Here is a 19208-nt window from a genome sequence, read left to right on the forward strand (position 1 = left end):
TGGATGTGATAATTTTGCATGGGCTTCAGTAATTCAGTTGCCAATGTTTTCCCCTTTCATTTCTAGGAAAGCTAGTCTTGCTCTTGTTCGAAAGATGGTACATTATTGTTCTGAAGCACTTCTGAAGGAAGTATGTGATTCAGATGCTGGCCACAACTTGCCTACGGTGCTGGTGGAAATTACAGCTACAGTCCTAGATCAAGAGGTCAGACTCCATACTTAAAATATAAAAAGCTACTTCATGCAGAATTTAAATGCTGTAGGTCTGTTGTTTTACATTGAATATTTAGTGGTTTGATAACTGAGTTATCATGTGTACTGTCACCCATTTCAAAATGCCAAATGCAAACTGCTCAGTAAGATTTAACAAACTATTATTGAGCAGCACTGAAACTGATCATCTGAGGAGATCAAATTAAAATATAACATCCTTCTCAGCTATTGTAGGTGTGTTTACACAGCTAGTCTTTGAAATAGTACTAACAAATGGTTGCAAAACTTCACAATGCTAAGAAGTTGAAGTACAAGATACTCTGCTGTTCAACTATATTTTGAGAATTGTAGTTTTGAAAAACAAATTTCTATTTTTAAAATAGCAGTTTGAGATTTTAAGGATGGACCAGTTAAAATTCTTCTGAACGGCTTTGTTACAAAAATCAGTTTGGATTGCCATTTTAGTTGCCGCCTTTGAATGTATTGTTTCATTTTTATTACTGTATGTTTCCATTATAGCATAGGAGGATGAAAAATTAGTATTTTGAAACATAACACAAAACACAAAAATTGTTGGCTTTGGTATTGCTAGAATATTGGTGTTCCAGGAGACATAACAGTAATACAAATAATTAAAATAAAGCTTTGATACTTAAGAGTAACTATTCAATGGATGAAACTCAAATGGATGAAAGGTGCAGTGGTGTAACATTGTTGAGACATCCTGTGATAGATTAGTCATGCTTTGGTTTGTGCCTGCACATTGTCTCCTGCCTAGTTTCCATTGTATCAATTTTTATCAGGGAGAAGTGCCAAATTGAGATGAGGCATTTGCACACTGTTCCAGTGATAGGTTAAAACTAGTTTTGGCGAGTCTGATCACTTGCCTAACCTGTGTCTAGGAAAGCCTTAAGAGCACTATTTGATAGGGGCAGTTGATTAAGTGGTAATGGTCCAAAATTTGTTCAGCATATTTTCAATTTTCCCGCGCAATTTGCTGTCCTGAAGATGGTAACTGATGTGGTGTGTTAATGCAGACTATTGGTATATGGGAGCATTGACAGTGTTTGTTGGAAGGATCAGAATGAAGTCTAAACCTATCCTTGATGCTCCCATGTATTTTTTCAGTTGATCCCACTGGATAACTATCAGGAATGATAACTGTACCTTATTTTCTTCCTCCGCCCAGAATTGGGGCAAGGCCAGTCTGTATTCTGACTGGTAGCACAGCTGACATGAACAAACTTGGCTCGGCTGCCTAAGCCCCAAACTCTGGAATTTCCTCCCTAAACCTCTTCGCCTCCACCTCCTGCTCCTCCAAGATGTACCACCTTGACCAAACTTTTGGTCTTCTGTCTTAGTATCTCATATGGTTTGATGTCAAATTTTATTTGATAATGTTCCTTGTAACATTTTACTATGTTAAAGATGCTATATAAATGCAAGTTGGGATTGAAAATTTGTATAGTTGAGTATCTCATCAGCTTTGTGCCATTTGAGAAAACACTGCTCCCGAGATAGACTAATAATTTAGAATAGCATTTGAATAGTGGTACCCTGCCAGTTTTTATGTGGGTCGTTGAAACAGCATTCAATTCAAGCGTGCCTTTCATTTGCTGATTGATGAGTAAATTGGTTGTGTTCTGTACAAAAGCAGATCAGTAAGTCTGATGTATAGGAAAATAAAAATTTAACTATGCTTTAGATTTGAATTTCATTTATGGTGTAGCAGTCTGATACTTCCTTTTGGTACAGGACGATGATGATGGCCATTTACTAGCTTTGCAGATCATAAGGGATCTGGTAGACAAAGGAGGTGACCTATTTCTGGACCAACTTGCAAGACTTGGGGTAATCAACAAAGTGTCCACCTTGGCAGGACCATCTTCAGATGATGAAAATGAAGAGGATTGCAAGCCTGATAAGGTGATCAGATTTTATATTTGTGATAATTTGATTTTGGCTATAAAAATCTAAATCAAAATTTGCTAATGCGATATCACCATTCCTAAAAAAAACAATCACAAAGCATATGAGTAATGCCCAGCTTGAATATTTTGAGTGTTGTTTCTCACTGCAATAGTACTTGTAATTTCTTTCCGGTAATCTGCAAGTTCTGTGTTTCAAGACGGTGCAGAATTCACGTGACAGCAGCTCAGTTCCAGCAAAGTTGCATATAACAACCGATATCTCTGCTACAGTAAAAAGTAACACAAACCATTATACGTTTAGAAATATTTTAAGCGATGAATGAACTTGAATTTATCCTATCACTGGACATAGTTGTTTATGTGCTCTCCACATACTTGTTTGTTGTATAGCTTTTTATTTTACCTTCCTGAGGAGCTCCAGTGGTATAGGTTATGAAGCTGCATATGTCCAGAGGAACTCCTTTAATGGGAGTTATTGCCTCAATCTAGAGGTTGATCTGAAACCACTCATCCTTGGAAAAAAGCCTTTGCCAAGCTTGTATGCAGCACCAGATTGCCGGAAGTCTTGTTTTCTGAGTTTGGAACTCTGGGACATCATAATATAACTCAAAACTCCACAAGCATGTTTTCTCCAGATGCCTTTGTAGTAGTTGGTGATTGAGGAAGACAAGGAAAAACTCAGTTGATTGGAATTGCTCATCTAATTTTTGACCTGAAAGGACATCCTATTTTCATGGGCACCAAGTAGTTCTAAAACTTTAAAGGCAGGTAAAATCCTCCTTCCTGGATAAGTTTTCATCTCTAGTTGGGCCTGATTTGAGCAGCTACAGCCTATGATTGAAACCATTTTTTTCAGTAACATTACCATCAAGAGAAGGTAAGTCAATATATATGCAGAAAGTCACATGCAACAGGCAAGAATTGTTGATGCTTATTTTGGAGAGTTCCATTGACTTTTCTCTGCTAGAACCTGAACTAATGGCAACATTTCTTGGCTAGAATAAACACTGGAGGAAGAATATATATATATATATATATATATATATATATTTGCATTATTTTGCTTTTAAGTATGACAATGCAGTGCTTTTCACTCTGGAATTGAGACATTTAGACATTATATATATATATATATATATATAATGTCTAAATGTCTCAATTCCAGAGTGAAAAGCACTGCATTGTCATACTTAAAAGCAAAATAATGCAAATGCTGGAAATCTAAAATTGTGTTCAAACATGTTGGGCTACTATGGATTTCTTATTTTGGAGGAAACTAGATCAATGAAAGTGTCTCTATGCATCATAGGTGATGGTACTAAGTGAGAAACTTGGCTTTATCCAACAAATCTGTATGGAAAATTTGCTATGAACATTTACCATATACTGAGTATATTCATTCCTGTTAGTATTTTGAAAAAAATTTCTTCCCTTTTTTTTATTCATTCATGGGATGTGGGCGTCGTTGGTTAGGCCAGCATTTATTGCCCATCTCTAATTGCCCTTGAGAAAGTGGTGGGCTGCCTCCTTGAACTGCTGTAGACCTAGGGGTCTAGGTACACCCATAGTGCTATTAAGAATGGAGTTCCATGATTTTGACAGGGTGACTGTGAAGGAATGGCGATCTAGTTCCAAGTCAGGATGGTGTGTGTGTGACTTGGAGGGGAACTCTCAGGTAGTGGTGTTCCCATGGAACTCTGCCCTGTCCTTCTGGTGGTAGAGGTCGCAGGTTTGGAAGGTGCTGTTGAAAGAGTCTTGGTGAGTTGCTGCAGTGCATCTTGTAGATGGTACACACTGCAGCCACTGTGCATCTCTGGTGAAGGTAGTGAATATTGAAGGTGGTCGATGGGATGCCAGTAAAGCAGGCTGCTTTGTCCTGGATAGCGACGAGTTTTTTGAGTGTTGTTGGAGCTGCACCCATCCAGGCAAATGGAGAGTATTCAATCACACTCCTGACTTGTGCCTTGTAGATGGTGGACAGTCATTGGGGAGTCAGGAGGTGAGTTGCTCACCGCAGGATTCCCAGCCTCTGACCTGGTCTTGTAACCACAGCATTTATGTGGCTGGTCCAGTTCAGTTTCTGGTCATTGGTAACTCCCCAAGATGTTAGTGTGGGATTCAGTGATGGTAATGCCATTGAACATCAAGGGGCGATGGTTAGATTCTCTCTTGTTTGAGATGGTGTGTAATCAAATACAGTAGTTTGGTTTATTGTGTTTTTTAAACTGACTGAAACAGTGTAGACAAACTAACTTGAAACAGAACTGTATAGATAATTGGTCACTATATTTGTTAATGGCAACTGGGGCTTTTTAACACACCATGTGGCTCTTGGTCCAAATAAATACAGATTCACGGTTGTAACTGGCTATATTTTCTTTTCAGGATGATGAGCCTCAAGAGGATGCTAAAGAAATTCAGCAAGGCAAGCCATACCATTGGAGAGATTGGTCTATCATTAGGGGAAGAGATTGTTTATACATCTGGAGTGATGCAGCTGCCTTAGAGTTGTCAAATGGTAGTAATGGATGGTTTCGATTCATCTTAGATGGGAAATTAGCCACCATGTATTCTAGTGGAAGCCCAGAAGGTGGTTCTGACAGTTCAGGTAAAGTATGTATGTTCATTACATGTTGAACTGAATAGATTCCCTGATGACTTGGTGAGGACATGTATTGTATGATTTTGCACTGAACCATGCAGGTCAAGAATGTCTCAACTTAGATTCCTAGGGCTGGATTTTAAGAGCTGCCCGCCGCAGGCAGCATGCCTAAGAGCCACTGCGATCTCAAAAGCAGCGGCTCATTTAAATAGCCGGGGTGGCCCGCCTCCCCAATATCGTGGAGGGGGCGGCTGTCCGTCCCCAGCAATGGTGTCAGCTGTCTGTGTGCAGGTGTGGCGCCATTTTTAAAGGGCAGCCAGTCCTGCTGTCAAATTTAAATTTTTAAAGAGATACCCCCCCAATATTAAATTAATTTCTTGTGCCCCTTTCCCACCCACCCCCATAACAATTACAATTACTACTTGCGCTTACCCCCCCCCCCCCACCACCCAAAACACTTAACTTTTATATCTGACCTCCTGCGCCCCCATCCCCAAACTGTACCAAGTTTAAGTTTGAACCCTTACACCCATTATGTGTATTTGACCGCACTGACAAACCTACCTCCTCCCTCCTTCCCACCAGTGTGGTGCCGCATTTCCCTGGATGGGGATCTGAAGGTTGCGGCGGGCCGGTAAGATTCCAGGTGAGGTTATGTTAAATTATTTCATTTACATATTTAAATGCAGATCCCACTGTCCAGTGGGGGGGAAGTGGGGGGCCGCCACAGAGCCTCGCTACCTCTGGGAGGATCGGGCCAGGCGTGCTCTCTAGTTGACGTCAGCAGTAGCAGAGTGGGGTGCTACATTTAACTTCAATGTTTGTAGAGTAGGTGAGGGAAAAATTGAGCCAGGGCTTGAACTTCTGATTGCTGCCTCGTGGCCCTGCTAAACGTGCACATATGTGCATGAGATTGGTCTTGCATGTGGCCCCTGTGATCGAATAGAGCATGCTTGGGCTGAAACGTGAAGAATTGCAAGAGAAGGAGCATCAGTGTTAGTACCTTAGTATGAGTTGGTATCTTTATAAGAAGGATAGCAAGAAAAATGAAGTTTGTGTGTGTGTATGCAAGCATTCATGTTTCCTCCAATTAGCTATAGGTCTTCTGGACCTTGCACTATAACCAACAGGTAAGCTTATCCCAGGCTTCTTCCAATCCTATTTTTTCAATAGTCTCCAGGAGGCATAAAATAGGAGTTTGAGGTAACTTCTGTTTCTTTTTCCTTCCCTTTCTGTGGGAAAGTACCTGGGTTCGGTTCTGTTATTGCAAATGGACGAGGACTTGAAGAAACGAGCCAGTGTTTCACTACTGCAGGGACCAGTGTGTTTTGTGAACCTTGTGCATAACATTGAATTAAACTATAGTGATTTTTAAAAAGTGCTTGGCGAAAAAGGAATTTTTATGTATCGGACAAGAAAAAATTTGTTGCGGTACAACAACCTGTTGTCACCTGCAAAATTGCAAAATGATGTATATAATTTGTGTTGCTAAGTCTTAGGCCTCCTACTAGAGGAAAAGGAAACTCTATGTTGGTTTCTTTGTAAGGTTGCTACTGAGTAATGGAAAAAAAAATTAAATCCTATTTTTGAGTTTATTGTCTGAAGGGTTAAGATTTTTTTTTACAGTTGTTGGTAGTACAGTATTGCTGTTTGTAACTGATTTCTCTATTTGTCACAGAAAGCAGAAGTGAGTTCTTGGAAAAGTTGCAACGAGCTCGAAGTCAGGTCAAACCAGCAACTACCAGCCAACCGATTCTGACTACACCTGGGCCAATGAAGCTTACTGTAGGCAACTGGTCCCTTACCTCTTTAAAAGAAGGAGAAATTGCAATACACAATTCTGATGGTCAACAGGCCACTATATTGAAGGAGGATCTGCCTGGATTTGTGTTCGAGTCCAATAGGGGGACCAAGCATTCATTTACTGCAGAAACGTCGCTTGGTAAGGGTGCAGATAACATTGTAGGTCACTGTACAGTACTATTTTTGGGCATGTTATAAAAATATTTAGCTTTCTGATATTACAACAGTGACTACGCTTCAAAAGTACTTCATTGGCAGTAAAGCACTTTCGGATGTTTTGTGGTCATGAAGGGTGCAATATAAATGCAAGTCTTTTCTTTGGAAGAAAAATAATTTAATTTCAAGCTTGTTTCTTGTTTTGCAGGATCAGAATTTGTAGCAGGCTGGACTGGCAAAAGAGGAAGAAAGCTGAAATCAAAGCTGGAGAAAACTAAACAGAAGGTGAGTTTATACTCAGAGCAAAGCAGTGTCAATTATATTTTAATGTTCACATCAAAGATAATCATTTATGATGAGCATTAGCTTCTGTATGTTAAATCAATGGACATTGAAGTCCCTCATCCAGAGTACATTCTGTGCCCTTGCCACCCTCAGTGCTTCCTCCAAGTGCTGTTCAACATGGAGGAGTACTAACTCATCAGCTGAGGGAGGGCGGTAGGTGGTAATCAGCAGGAGGTTTCCTTGTCCATGTTTGACTTGATGCCATGAGACTTCATGGGGTCCGGAATCGATGTTGAGGGCTCCCAGGGCTGTATACCACTGTGCCGCCACTTCTGGGTTTATCGTGCCCATGGGACAGGACATACCCAGGGATGGTGATGTCAGTGTCTGGGACATTGTCTGTCAGTTATGATTCCATGAGTATGATTGTCAGGCTGTTGCTTGACTAGTCTGTGGGACAGCTGTCCCAACTTTGGCACAAGCCCCCAAATGTTAGTAAGGAGGACTTTGCAGGATTGACAGGGCTGGGTTTGTCGTTGTCGTTTCCGGTGCCTAGGTCGATGCCGGGTGGTCCGTCTGATTTCATTCTTTTTTATTGACTTCGTAGCGGTTACATACAACTGAGTGGCTTGCTCGGCCATTTCAGAGGGCATGTAAGAGTCAACCACATTGATGTGGGTCTGGAGTCACATGTAGGCCAGACCAGGTATGCTACAGCAGATTTCCTTCCCTAAATGACATGAACCAGATGGGTTTTTACAACAATCGACAATGGTTTCGTGACCATCATTAGACTAGCTTTTTAATTCCAGATTCATTAATTGAATTCAAATTCCACCTTCTGCTGTGGTGTCCCCAGAGCAATACCCTGGGTCTCTAGGTTACTAGTCCAGTGCCAATACCACTATGCCACTGCCTCCCCTGTCTGTTTTTCCCTACTCTTTGCTTCCTGTCCATTAATCAATCCTCTATCCATGCTGATATATTACTTATAACTCCTTGAGCCCTTATCTTGCATATTAACCTTTTGTGTGACACTTTATCGAATGCTTTTGGAAATCTAAGTACACACCACCTATGAGTTCCCCGTTATCTGGTCTACCAGTTAAATTCTCAAAAAACTCTAATAAATTTGTCATTTCCCTTTGGTAGAACCTTGTTGACTCTGTCTGATCATACTATGATTTTCTCAGTGCATTTAAGACTACTTTAATAATAGATTCCAGCATTTTTCTGATGACTGTCAGGCCAACTGACCTGTAATTCCCTTTTTACTGTCTCCCGCCTTTTTAGAATAGCAACTTTTATATTTGCGAGCCTCCAATCTGCTGGAACCATTCTAGAATCTAGGGAATTTTGGAAAATCATAACCAGCACATCCACCAACTCTGCAGCTACTTCTTTTAGAATTCTAGGGTGTAGGCTGCCAGGTACTGGGTATTTTTCAGGCTTTAGTCCCCCAAGTTTCTCTAATACTTCTCTGCTGATTAATTACTTTAAGTTCCTCACTCTTATTAGCCTCGTGGTTACCCTCGACTTCTGGTATTTAATTTGTGTCTTCTACTGTGAAGACAGACACGTGATATTTGATCACTGACTGCCATTTCCTCATTCCCCATGATAATTTCTCCTGTGTCTGCCTCTAACGGACCAACAATTACTTTTGCTTTCCTTTTAATATACTTATAAAAGCTCTTACAGTGTGGTTTTATATTCCTGGCTAGTTTCTTTTTTTCCCCCCTTATCAACTTTTTGGTCACCCTTTGGTATCTAAAACACTCCCAATATTCAGGCTTACTACAGTAACAAGAGGTTATATTTACATCGCGGCTTTAATGTAATAAAACATTCCAAGGCACAGCAGCATTATGAAACAAAGTATGACACCCAGCCATATGAGATATTAGGTCAGATGACTAAAATCTTAGTCACGGAGGTACATTTTAGGAAGTGTCTTAAAGGAGGAAAGTGAGATGGGGAGATGTAGTGAGGGTATTCCAGAGCTTTGGGCCTAGGCAACTAAAGGCACAACCACCAGATGCTCAAGAGGCCAGAATTAGAGGAATATAAAAAAAAAGGAGAATCCTGAAAGATTCTGTAAGTATATTAAGAGTAAAAAGGTAGCTAGGGAGAGAGTAGGTCCCCTTAAGGATCAGTGTGGTAATCTGTGTGTGGAGCCACAGGAAATGGGCGAGCTCTTAAATGAATACCTCTCATCTGTATTTACTGTGGAGAAAGTCATGGAAGTTAGTGAGTTCAAGGGAGGGAACAGTGATATCCTGGAGCATATCAACATTACAAAGGAGGAGGTATTGGAGGTTTTGAAGCGCATTAAGGTGGATAAATCCCCAGGGCCTCACCAGTTGTATCCTAGATTGCTATGGGAAGCAAGGGAGGAGATTGCTGGGGCCCTGGCAGAGATTTTTGTATCATCGTTAGCCACGGGTGATGTATCGGAAGACTGGAGGATAGCTAATGTTGTGCCTTTATTTAAGAAGGTCAGCAGGGATAAGCCAGGGAACTGCAGGCTGGTGAGCCTTACATCAGTGGTGGGAAAGTTATTGGAAGGGATTCTGAGAGACAGGATTTATATGCATTTGGAAAGGCAAGGTCTGATTAGGGATGTGAGCCTGGCTTTGTGCGTGGGAAATCATTTCTTTCAAATTTGATTGAGTTTTTTGAGGAGGTGACCAAGAAGATTGACGAGGGCAGGGCGGTGGACGTTGGCTACATGGACTTTAGCAAGGCCTTTGACAAGGTCCTGCGTGGTAGGCTGGGCCGGAAGGTTCGAACACATGGGATCCAGGGTGAGCTAGCCAATTGGATACAAAATTGGCTTGGTGATAGGAGGCAGAGGGTGGTAGTGGAGGGTTGTTTTTCAGATTGGAGGCCGGTGACCAGTGGTGTGCCGCAGGGATCGGTGCTGGGCCCTCTGTTTTTTGTCATATATATTAATGACTTGGATGTGAATGTAGGGGGTTTGATTAGTAAGTTTGCAGATGACACCAAAATTGGTGGTGTAGTGGACAGTGAAGAAGGTTGTCTAAGGTTACAACAGGATATAGATCAACTGGGAAAGTGGGCAAGGGATTGGCAAATGGAATTTAACGCAGACAAGTGCAAAGTGATGCATTTAGGAAGTTAAACCAGGGCAGGACATGTATAGTGAATGGCAGGGCCCTGGGGAGTGTTGTTGAGCAGAGAGACCTTTGGGTGCAAGTACATAGTTCCTTGAAAGTGGCAACACAAGTAGACAGGGTGGTGAAGAAGGCGTATGACATGCTTGCCTTCATCGGCCGAGGCATTGAGTACAAGAGTTGGGACGTCATGTTACAGTTGTACATAACGTTGGTTAGACCACACTTGGAATACTGTGTGCAGTTCTGGTCGCCGCACTACAGGAAAGATGTGATTAAGCTAGAGAGGGTGCAGAAAAGATTCACAAGGATGTTGCCCGGTTTGGAGGGTTTGAGTTATAAAGAGAGATTGGTTAGGCTGGGTCTGTTTTCTCTGGAGCGAAGGAGGCTGAGAGGGGACATGATAGAGGTATATAAAATTATGAGAGGCATAGATAGAGTAGATAGCCAGAGTCTGTTTCCCATGGTAGGCGGTGACTAAAACTGGAGGACATAGATTTAAGGTGAGAGGGAGGAGGTTTAAAGGGGATCAAAGGGGTAAATTTTTCACACAAAGCATAGTGGGTATCTGGAATGAGCTGCCAGAGGAGGTGGTGGAGGCAGGAACAGTAGCAACATTTAAGAGGCATCTGGACAGGTACTTGAATGAGCAAGGCATAGAGGGATATGGAATTAATGCAGGCAGGTGGGATTAGTATAGATAGGCATTATGGTCGGCATGGATGCGGTGGGCCGAATGGCCTGTTTCTATGCTGTAAGACTCTGACTGTATAAGAACTAGGAGCAGGAGTAGGTAATTCAGCCCCTCGAGCCTGCTCCGCCATTCAATACAATCACGGCTGATCTCATCTCGGCCTCAACTCCACTTTCCTGCCCGTTCTCCATAACCCTTCAACCCATTACTAATTAAAAATCTGTCTATCTCTTTAAATTTACTCAATGTTGCGGCATCCACCGCACTCTGGGGTAGTGAATTCCACAGACTCCCGACCCTTTGAGAGAAGTAATTTCTCCTCACCTCTGTTTTAAATCTGCTACCCCTTATCCGAAAACGATGACCTCTCATTCTAGATTGCCCCACAAGAGGAAACATCCTCTCTACGTCTACTTTGTCAATTCCCTTAATCATCTCGTATACCTCAATTGGATCTCCTCACATTCTCCTAGACTCTAGAGAGTAAAGACCTAAACTACTCAATCTCTCTTCATAAGACCAACCCCTCATCCCTGGAATCAATCTAGTGAACCTCCTCTGAACTGCCTCCAGTGCAACTACAACCCTCCTCAAGGGGACTAAAACTGTATGCAATGCTCCAGCTGCGGTCTCACTAATGCCTTGTAGAGTTGCAGCAACACTTCCCTACTTTTATACTCTATTCCTTCAGCAATAAATGCCAAAATTCCATTTGCCTTCCTTATTACCTGCTGTACCTGCATACTAGCTTTCTGCAATTCATGCACGAGGACACCCAGATCCCTCTGCACCAAAGCGCTCTGAAGTTTCTGTTCATTTAGATAATTTGCCTTTCTATTCTTCCGACCAAAATGGATAACCTCACACTTAACCACGTTAAACTCCATCTGCCAGATTTTGGCCTATTCACCTAACCTATCCATATCCATTTGTAAATTTCTTATTTCTTTATTGCAACTTACTATCCCACCTATTTTAGTGTCATCTTGGACATAAACATCTTGGAGGGTGGTGGGGCTGGAGGAGGTTACAGAGATAGGGAGGGGCAAGGCTTTGGAGGGATTTAAAAACAAGGATGAGCTTTTTAAAAACAAGATGTTGCTTGACCGGGAGCCAGCGTAGATCAGCCAGCACAGGGGTGTTAGGTGAATGGGGTTTGGTGCAAGTTAATACATGGGCGGCAGAGCTTTGGAGGGCCTCAAGTTTATGGAGGGTAGAATGTGGGAGACCAGCCAGGGGTGCGTTGGAATAGCCAAGTCTAGATGTGACAAAGACATGAATGAGGGTTTCAGCAGCAGATGAGCTGAGATAGGGGCAAAGTTTGGTGCTGTTACCGAGGTGGAAATGGGCTTCATGCTGATGTGAACATGTAGTCCGAAGCTCATCTCGGGGTCAGATGTGCAAATAAACTGGTTTAATCTCAGACTGTTGCCAGCGAGAGGGATGGAATCGGTAGCTAGGGAATGGAGTTTGGAGTGGGGACCGTTAACAATGGCTTCAGCCTTCCCAATATTTAATTGGAGGAAGTTTCTGCTCATCCAGTACTGGATGTCGTTTAAGCAGTCTGATAATTTAGCAGCAGTGGAGGAGTTGAGAGAGGAGGTGGTGAGTTAGAGCTGGGTGTTATCAGCATTGGCGGGAAAACTGACGCTGTGGTTTCAGATGATGCCAAGGGGCAGCATTAGGAGCAGATGAGAAATAGGGGGCCAAAGATAGATCCTTGTGGACACCAGAGGTAATGGTGTCAGAGCAGGAAGAGAAGGTATTGCAACTGATACTCTGGCTATGATTAGATAAGAATGGATCCAGGTGAGAGCAGTCCACCCAGCTTGATGGCAGTAGAGAGGCATTTGAGGAGAATGGTGTGGTCAACCCTGTCAAAAGCTACAAATAGGTTGAGATGGACGAGGAGCGAAAATTTACCATTGTTACAGTCGCATGAGATGTCATTTGTGACTTTGATAAGAACTACATTGGTGCTGTGGTGGAGCGGAAACCTGATTGGAGGGATTTAAACATGGAGTTCTGGGAAAGATGGGCACGGATTTGGGAGGTGACAACACATTCAAGGACTTTGAAGAGGAAAGGGAGGTTGGGGATGGTAGTTTGCAAGGATGGCACGGTCAAGGTTGTTTTTTTGATGAGTGAGGTGCTGACGGCACATGTAAAGGAGAGAGAGACAGTAACATATTGGCTAACATGAGAACCAGGAGGGGAAGTTGGGTGGTCAGCAGTTTTGTGGGAATCTGGTCAAGGGAGCAGGAGGTGGCTCTCGTGGACAAGATGAGCTTTGTGAGGGCATGGAATCGATTGGCTGAATGGCCAATTTCTGTGCCATAATGACTCTTATGATTGGAGAGAAACTGAAGAAAGATGTGAGTATAGGGTTTGGTTATGGGCAGCATTTGGGGATTTTTGGCCAGGTGGGCAAGTGGAAGGGAGGGGCGTGGCAGAGACAGTTGATCGATGGTCTTCATCTTGGTGGCAAAGTTCATGAGCTGCTCACATTTATTGTTGGAGGTGAGGGTGGAGGGGATGGGGAGAGGGGTTTAAGAAGGCAATTTGCAGTCGACAAAAGAAGCCAGGGGTTATGTTTGCATTATGACTATTCTTTGCAACATTATACGCCTCTTCCTTTAATTGAATACTGTCCTTAACTTCCGTAGTAAGCTACGTATAGATATTTCTTGGTGAGCTTTTGTTTTTTTAATGGAATGTATTTTTGTTGAACATTTTGAAACCTTTAAATGTTTCCCACTGTTTATTTACATCCATACCTTTTAGTCTATTTACCCAATCAAGCTTAGCTAACTCTCCCCTCATACATATGTAATTGGCTTTAAGTATAAGATTCTTGTTTTGGACTTAAGTATGTCTCAAATTTAATATAGAATTCAATTCTATTATAATCATTTTTTTCCCCAGAGGATCGTTTACTATGAGATTACTAATTAACCCTCCCTCATTACACGATACTGTGTCTAAAATAGCTTTAACATGTTGGTTCCACAACATGATCTAGGAAGCTGTCATGAAAGCATTCTACAAACTCATCTTCCATACTACCTTTGCCGATTTGTTTTGTCCGGTCTATATGAAGATTAAAGTTCCCCGTGATTATTAAATTGCCTTTGTTACAAGCTCCAATTATTTCTTGCTTAATCTTTTGTCCAACGATATAACTGCTGTTTGATGGGAGCAGTTTATAAGCCCCCTGTGTTTTCTGGCCTCCTGTTGTTCTTAATCTCCACCCATACTGATTCTACCTCATACTTCTGAGCCAAGATCCTTTCTTACTACTGTTCTTCTGTCTTTATTATCAGGTCTCCTCCTTTTCCATTTTGCTTATCTTTTTGAAATGTTAAGTGCGCTGGAGTATTTTCCCAACCTTGGTGACCTTGCAAGCATGCCTGTGTAATGGAGATTAGATCAAACCCATTTATCTCTCTTTGTGCTGCTTGTTCCTCTGTCCTGTTGCGACTGCTTCGTGCATTCTGATAAAGAGCCTTTAACTTTTTTTGTAACCACTATTCTTTGCATGGACCTTAATCACTGATGCACCATTACCACTAAATTTCAACTGTCCACTCTGCTTGTCTTTATCCAAATCGCTGTACTGCTTTATTGCCTTGACTTTTCTGTTCAGGTTTCCAAATTTCTCTTCACCTAACCACTTTCCCCCACTACCACTGCAAACCCCCCCCCCCCCCCCCCCAACCACTCCCAACAACTCGCTTTTAGTTTAAAGTCCACAGTCAAAGTTAAATGATTCATCAGGGCACTGATTCCAACCTGGTTAAGTGGAGCCTGCCCCAATAGAGCAGCTGCTTTCCCCAGTACTGGTGCCAGTGTCCCATGATTCAGAACCCTTCTTCCCACAACACTGTTCGAGCTATGCGTTTCATTCTCTAATTTGCTTAACCTTTTGTCAATTTCTGTGTGCCTCGGGTAGTAATCCAGAGATTATTACCCTTGCGATTCTACTTATTAATTTAGAACGCAATTCCTCAAACTCCCTCCTCAGAACTCATTCTTAATTCTACTTATGCCATTGGTTCTTGCATGGTACATGACAACTGAATCTTCCCCCTCTCACTCCAAGTTGCTGGACAACAGCGCGGAGATGTCCTCAAGCCTGGGACTGGCAGGCAACACAACCTTCGGGACGCTCGGTCTCTGCTGCAGAGAACTGTATCTATTCTCCCAACTATGCTATCCCCTAACATTACCACATTCCTTTCCACTCCCCCACTTGAATGGCCACCTGCATCCTCGTGCCATGGCCAGATTGCTCATCTTCCCTGCAGTCCTTGTTCTCATCCGCACAGGCAATAAGTACCTCATACCTGTTGGACAAAGAAATAGGCTTGAGACTCCTCCATTACATCAAAAGAGCAAAAGTAAAACTGCAGTACTCACCAACCGACCCTGTTGTCCTCTGACATCACTGCTTGATGTATTTTTTTGGTTGATTTGAAACTCTGGCTCCCTTGTCTCTGCTTCTCTCACTCCCACAGGTCTGCTCTTGAGCCTTTTTTATCCTTGGTTGCTTCTCTTGCTGAAACCTCAAAACTCTTAATGCACATAATTTCAATGCAAGTTACTCTGTTTTCCCTCTATAGAACATAGAAAAGAAGACAACTGTAAGGAAAAATTCAAACTTTCCCATTCGCTACTGGCATGAGCCTTATTATAATGGGTACTAAGGTCAGTCCACATCTAAATTCAGTCGGTGGCAAACCGACTGAATACCCATTAGAGTCTGTCTTCTTGTTTGGAGGCTTTATAGGAAGATTCTCCTGACTGTTGCCTTATGGCAATCAAAATATCTGCACTGGATAGATTTTCTTTTTATGCAAAGTGTTATATGAACTTTTCAAAGTACTTCTGGTTCTCGCCTCTTCCACACACATGTGTAATTTTTCTTGATGAGCTGTGAGCTCGAGGTTTCCGTTTCAAGAATGTAATGAAGTACAAAGCAGAGTTCAGGTATAGTGCATAACAGAAAATTTTTCTTGCTCTATTTAATTTTAGTAGGTGAATTTTTAAAAAATTAGTTTGTGGGATGTGGGCGTCGCTGGCTATGCCAGCATTTATTGCCCACCCCTAATTTTCCTTGAGAAGGTGGTGGTGAGCTGTCTTCTTGAACTGCTGCAGTCCTTGGGATGTAGGTACACCAACAGCGCTGTTTGGAAAGGAGTTCCAGGATTTTGACCCAGCGACAGTGAAGGAATGGCAATATAGATCCAAGTCAGGATGGTGTGTGTCTTGGAGGGGAATTTGCAGGTGATGGTGTTCCCATGCATCTGCTGCCCTTGACCTTCTAGGTGGAAGAGATCGCGGGTTTGGAAGGTGCTGTCGAAGGAGCTTTGGTGAGTTGCTGCAGTGCCTGTTCTAGATGGTACATACAATGCCACTGTGCGTCAGTGTGGAGGGAGTGAATGGTGATGGATTGGGTGCCAATCAAATGGGCTGCTTTGTTCTGGATGGTGTCGAGTTTCTTGAGTGTTGTTGTCTCCACCCAGACAAGTGGAGAGTCTTATATCACACACCTAACTTGTGCCTTGTAGATGGCGGACAGGCATTGGGGAGACAAGAGGTGAGCTATTCGCCGTAGAATTCCCAGCCTCTGACCTGCTCTTGTAGCCACAGCATTTATGTGTCTGGTCCAGTTCAGTTTATGGTCAATGGTAACCCCCAGGATGTTAATCGTGGGGGATTCAGCGATGGTAATGCCATTGAACATCAAGGCGTTTGAGATGGTCCTTGTCTGGCACTTGTGTGGCCTGGATGTTGCTTGCCACTTATCAATCCAAGCCTGGATTTTGTCCAGGTCTTGCTGCTTTGGTATCTGAGGAGTTGCGAATGGTGCTGAACATTGTGCAGTCATCAGTGAACATCCTCACCTCTGACCTTATGATGGAGGGAAGGTCATTGATGAAGCAGCTGAAGATGGTTGGGCCTAGGACACTGCCTTGAGGAACTTCTGCAGGGATGTCCTGGGACCAAGATGATTGACCTCCAACAACTACAACCATCTTTCTTTGCGCTAGGTATGACTCCATCCCAGTGGAGCGTTTTCCCCTGATTCCCATTGACACCAGTTTTGCTAGGGCTCCTTGATGCCATACTCGGTCAAATGCTGCCTTGATGTCAAGGGCAGTCACTCTCACCTCACTTCTGTAATTCAGCTCTTTTGTCTATATTTGGGCCATGGCTGTAATGAGGTCAGGAACTGAGTGGCCCTGGCAGAACCCAAACTGAGCGTCAGTGAGCATGTGCTGCTTGATAGCACTGTCGATGACCGTTTCCACCGCTTTGCTGATGATCAGGAGTAGACTGATGGGGCGGTAATTGTCCGGGTTGGATTTGTCCTGCTTTTTGTGCACAGTACATACCTAGGCAATTTGCCCCCACAGCTGGGTAGATGCCAGTGTTGTAGCTGCACTGGAACAGGCACAGCTAGTTCTGGAGCACAAGTCTTCAGTACTATTGCTGGAATGTAGTCAGGGCCCATAACCTTTGTAGTATTTAGTGCCTTCAACCGTTTCTTTATATCAGACAGACTCTAATGGGTATTCAATGGGTTTATCACTGAACGCATTTCATAATGAAGATGTGGACTGGCCTTTGTACCCATTAAAATAAGGCTCAGGCCAGTAGCGAAAGGGAAAGTTTGAATTTTGCCTTACAGCTGTCCTTTTTTTCTATGTTCCATGGAGGTAAAACAAAGTAACTTGCTTTGAAATTATAGCTTATCTAATAAAAATTAGAGGATCTAGAACCCAATGGACTTAAGAGTGGTGCACTCCTTTTTCAAACTTGGAAATTCAAATTGAATTCAGTCGTGAACCACCATCAACCTTCCTTTTACCAAGTAGAAAATATATTGTTTTGATTTTAAAAAGGAATTTTTAAAGCAGTTTTCTTTGCAGGTGCGAACCATGGCCAGAGATTTATATGATGATCACTTTAAGGCTGTAGAAAGTATGCCTCGAGGAGTGGTGGTCACACTGCGAAACATAGCTACACAACTTGAGAGTGCGTGGGAACTTCATGCTAACAGACAAGTAAGTAAAATTGACATTTCTGAATACCTTAACTTTAGGTTAACAGAATTGTCCTATTTGGCAATTCTACTGAATATAAATTTTGGATAAGTAAATATTGTTATAGCTTTTTCAAAACATTTTAATTGAAATGCAAATAATAATAGATATTTGTGAAGTAATAAAATTTTGCCTTTGGGATTTCTGTTATGGGCAGTTCAATGCCAATCTGCCTAAAGCTCCCCATACTTGATTGTGGGCAACTGTGCTTGGAAAGCATTCATTGAATATTGATGTTGGGAATCCACTGCACAGTGTTACATGCTGTTTCCACATAATTATTCTTTTAAAAGGCGGCCTTGTGTGATCAGGGTCTCGAAGCTCTGTAGCTAATGAATAAAATCTCTTGACCTTCTGGTCAGCAATGTAAAACCAGTTTATGTTCCACACCCATTATATTCTGCTCTCTGACTCACTTTCCAAATCTCTCCTTCCCCCAGGTGGTTAACACTCACCTGTTGCTGTAGAGGAATGGTCTGAATGAGTGATGTTCAGCGTTCTGAAGTGCTGGCAAGACTAGATGGAAATGAACTTGCTAGTTCATCCTCTTGTGTTTCTTCTTAAGGAACACTTGGAAGAGGAATTGAGTTGACTTGTCTCTTTCAATAGAAAAAGTGATGTGTGGTTCTTGATTCAGTTTGTTGACTAATATGGGTATTCTAGGATGAGGGAAGCAGAATGTCCTGAGGAACCTGCAGCTGGCTCCTGGCCTCCTGATTCTGCACCTCCACTTCCCTCTACTGCTTTCTTCTCCTGAAACTACATAACTCCCTCATGGCAGTGAAGGCACAATTTGGGGAGGAGGATCTACAGCTTGTTGCTAAATGCTCTGGTGTTATGAGCTGTGTTGTCCTTTTTAAAAAGAAATGATGCATCTGCACACAAGTGTTACAATAATGTGTGATGGCAGGTGTATCAGCAAAGCAATTACATACGCAAAACTTTTAGTAGGATGAAAGCATGTAAGAATGTGTGTGAAGGAATACTTTTTAGTTAAGGCTGGGGGTGTGAAGGCACCCATGCTGCCTCATGTCTGTTTATGGTAAGCAGCTGAGCACTTCAGCACACTGGGGGTAAAATGATTGTGAATTGCAGGCATGCTCAGTGCATATTTGGAAAGTTCAGACCAGGCAAGGTAATTGTCGAGTTGCCTTGGCTACTGATGTGCTGCTGTTCTTGTAGGTTATTGCATAATCAGTGTAATATCTCCTTCTTTAGGCTAACTTCATTCAGAAGCACTGCCACATCCTCATTGATGAACCTCCACCCCTATTGAGT

The 19208-nt window shown here is 42.5% G+C and overlaps 1 protein-coding gene across 4 annotated transcripts in view; it reads left to right on the forward strand.

Moving 5' to 3' along the window:
- The window catches only part of hectd1 (HECT domain containing 1), a 116081-nt gene that overhangs the window by 55231 nt on the left and 41642 nt on the right, over positions 1-19208 (forward strand). For all 4 annotated transcript variants that reach the window (XM_068039349.1, XM_068039353.1, XM_068039351.1 and 1 more), the window contains 6 exons: positions 67-205; positions 1969-2139; positions 4530-4752; positions 6425-6688; positions 6914-6990; positions 17757-17891. In XM_068039349.1, coding sequence (XP_067895450.1) covers positions 67-205; positions 1969-2139; positions 4530-4752; positions 6425-6688; positions 6914-6990; positions 17757-17891 — 1009 coding nt within the window. The remainder of the gene's footprint in view (positions 1-66; positions 206-1968; positions 2140-4529; positions 4753-6424; positions 6689-6913; positions 6991-17756; positions 17892-19208) is intronic.

The sequence above is a fragment of the Heterodontus francisci genome, chromosome 9, assembly GCF_036365525.1.
Source record: "Heterodontus francisci isolate sHetFra1 chromosome 9, sHetFra1.hap1, whole genome shotgun sequence".
NCBI classification, from domain to species: domain Eukaryota; kingdom Metazoa; phylum Chordata; class Chondrichthyes; order Heterodontiformes; family Heterodontidae; genus Heterodontus; species Heterodontus francisci.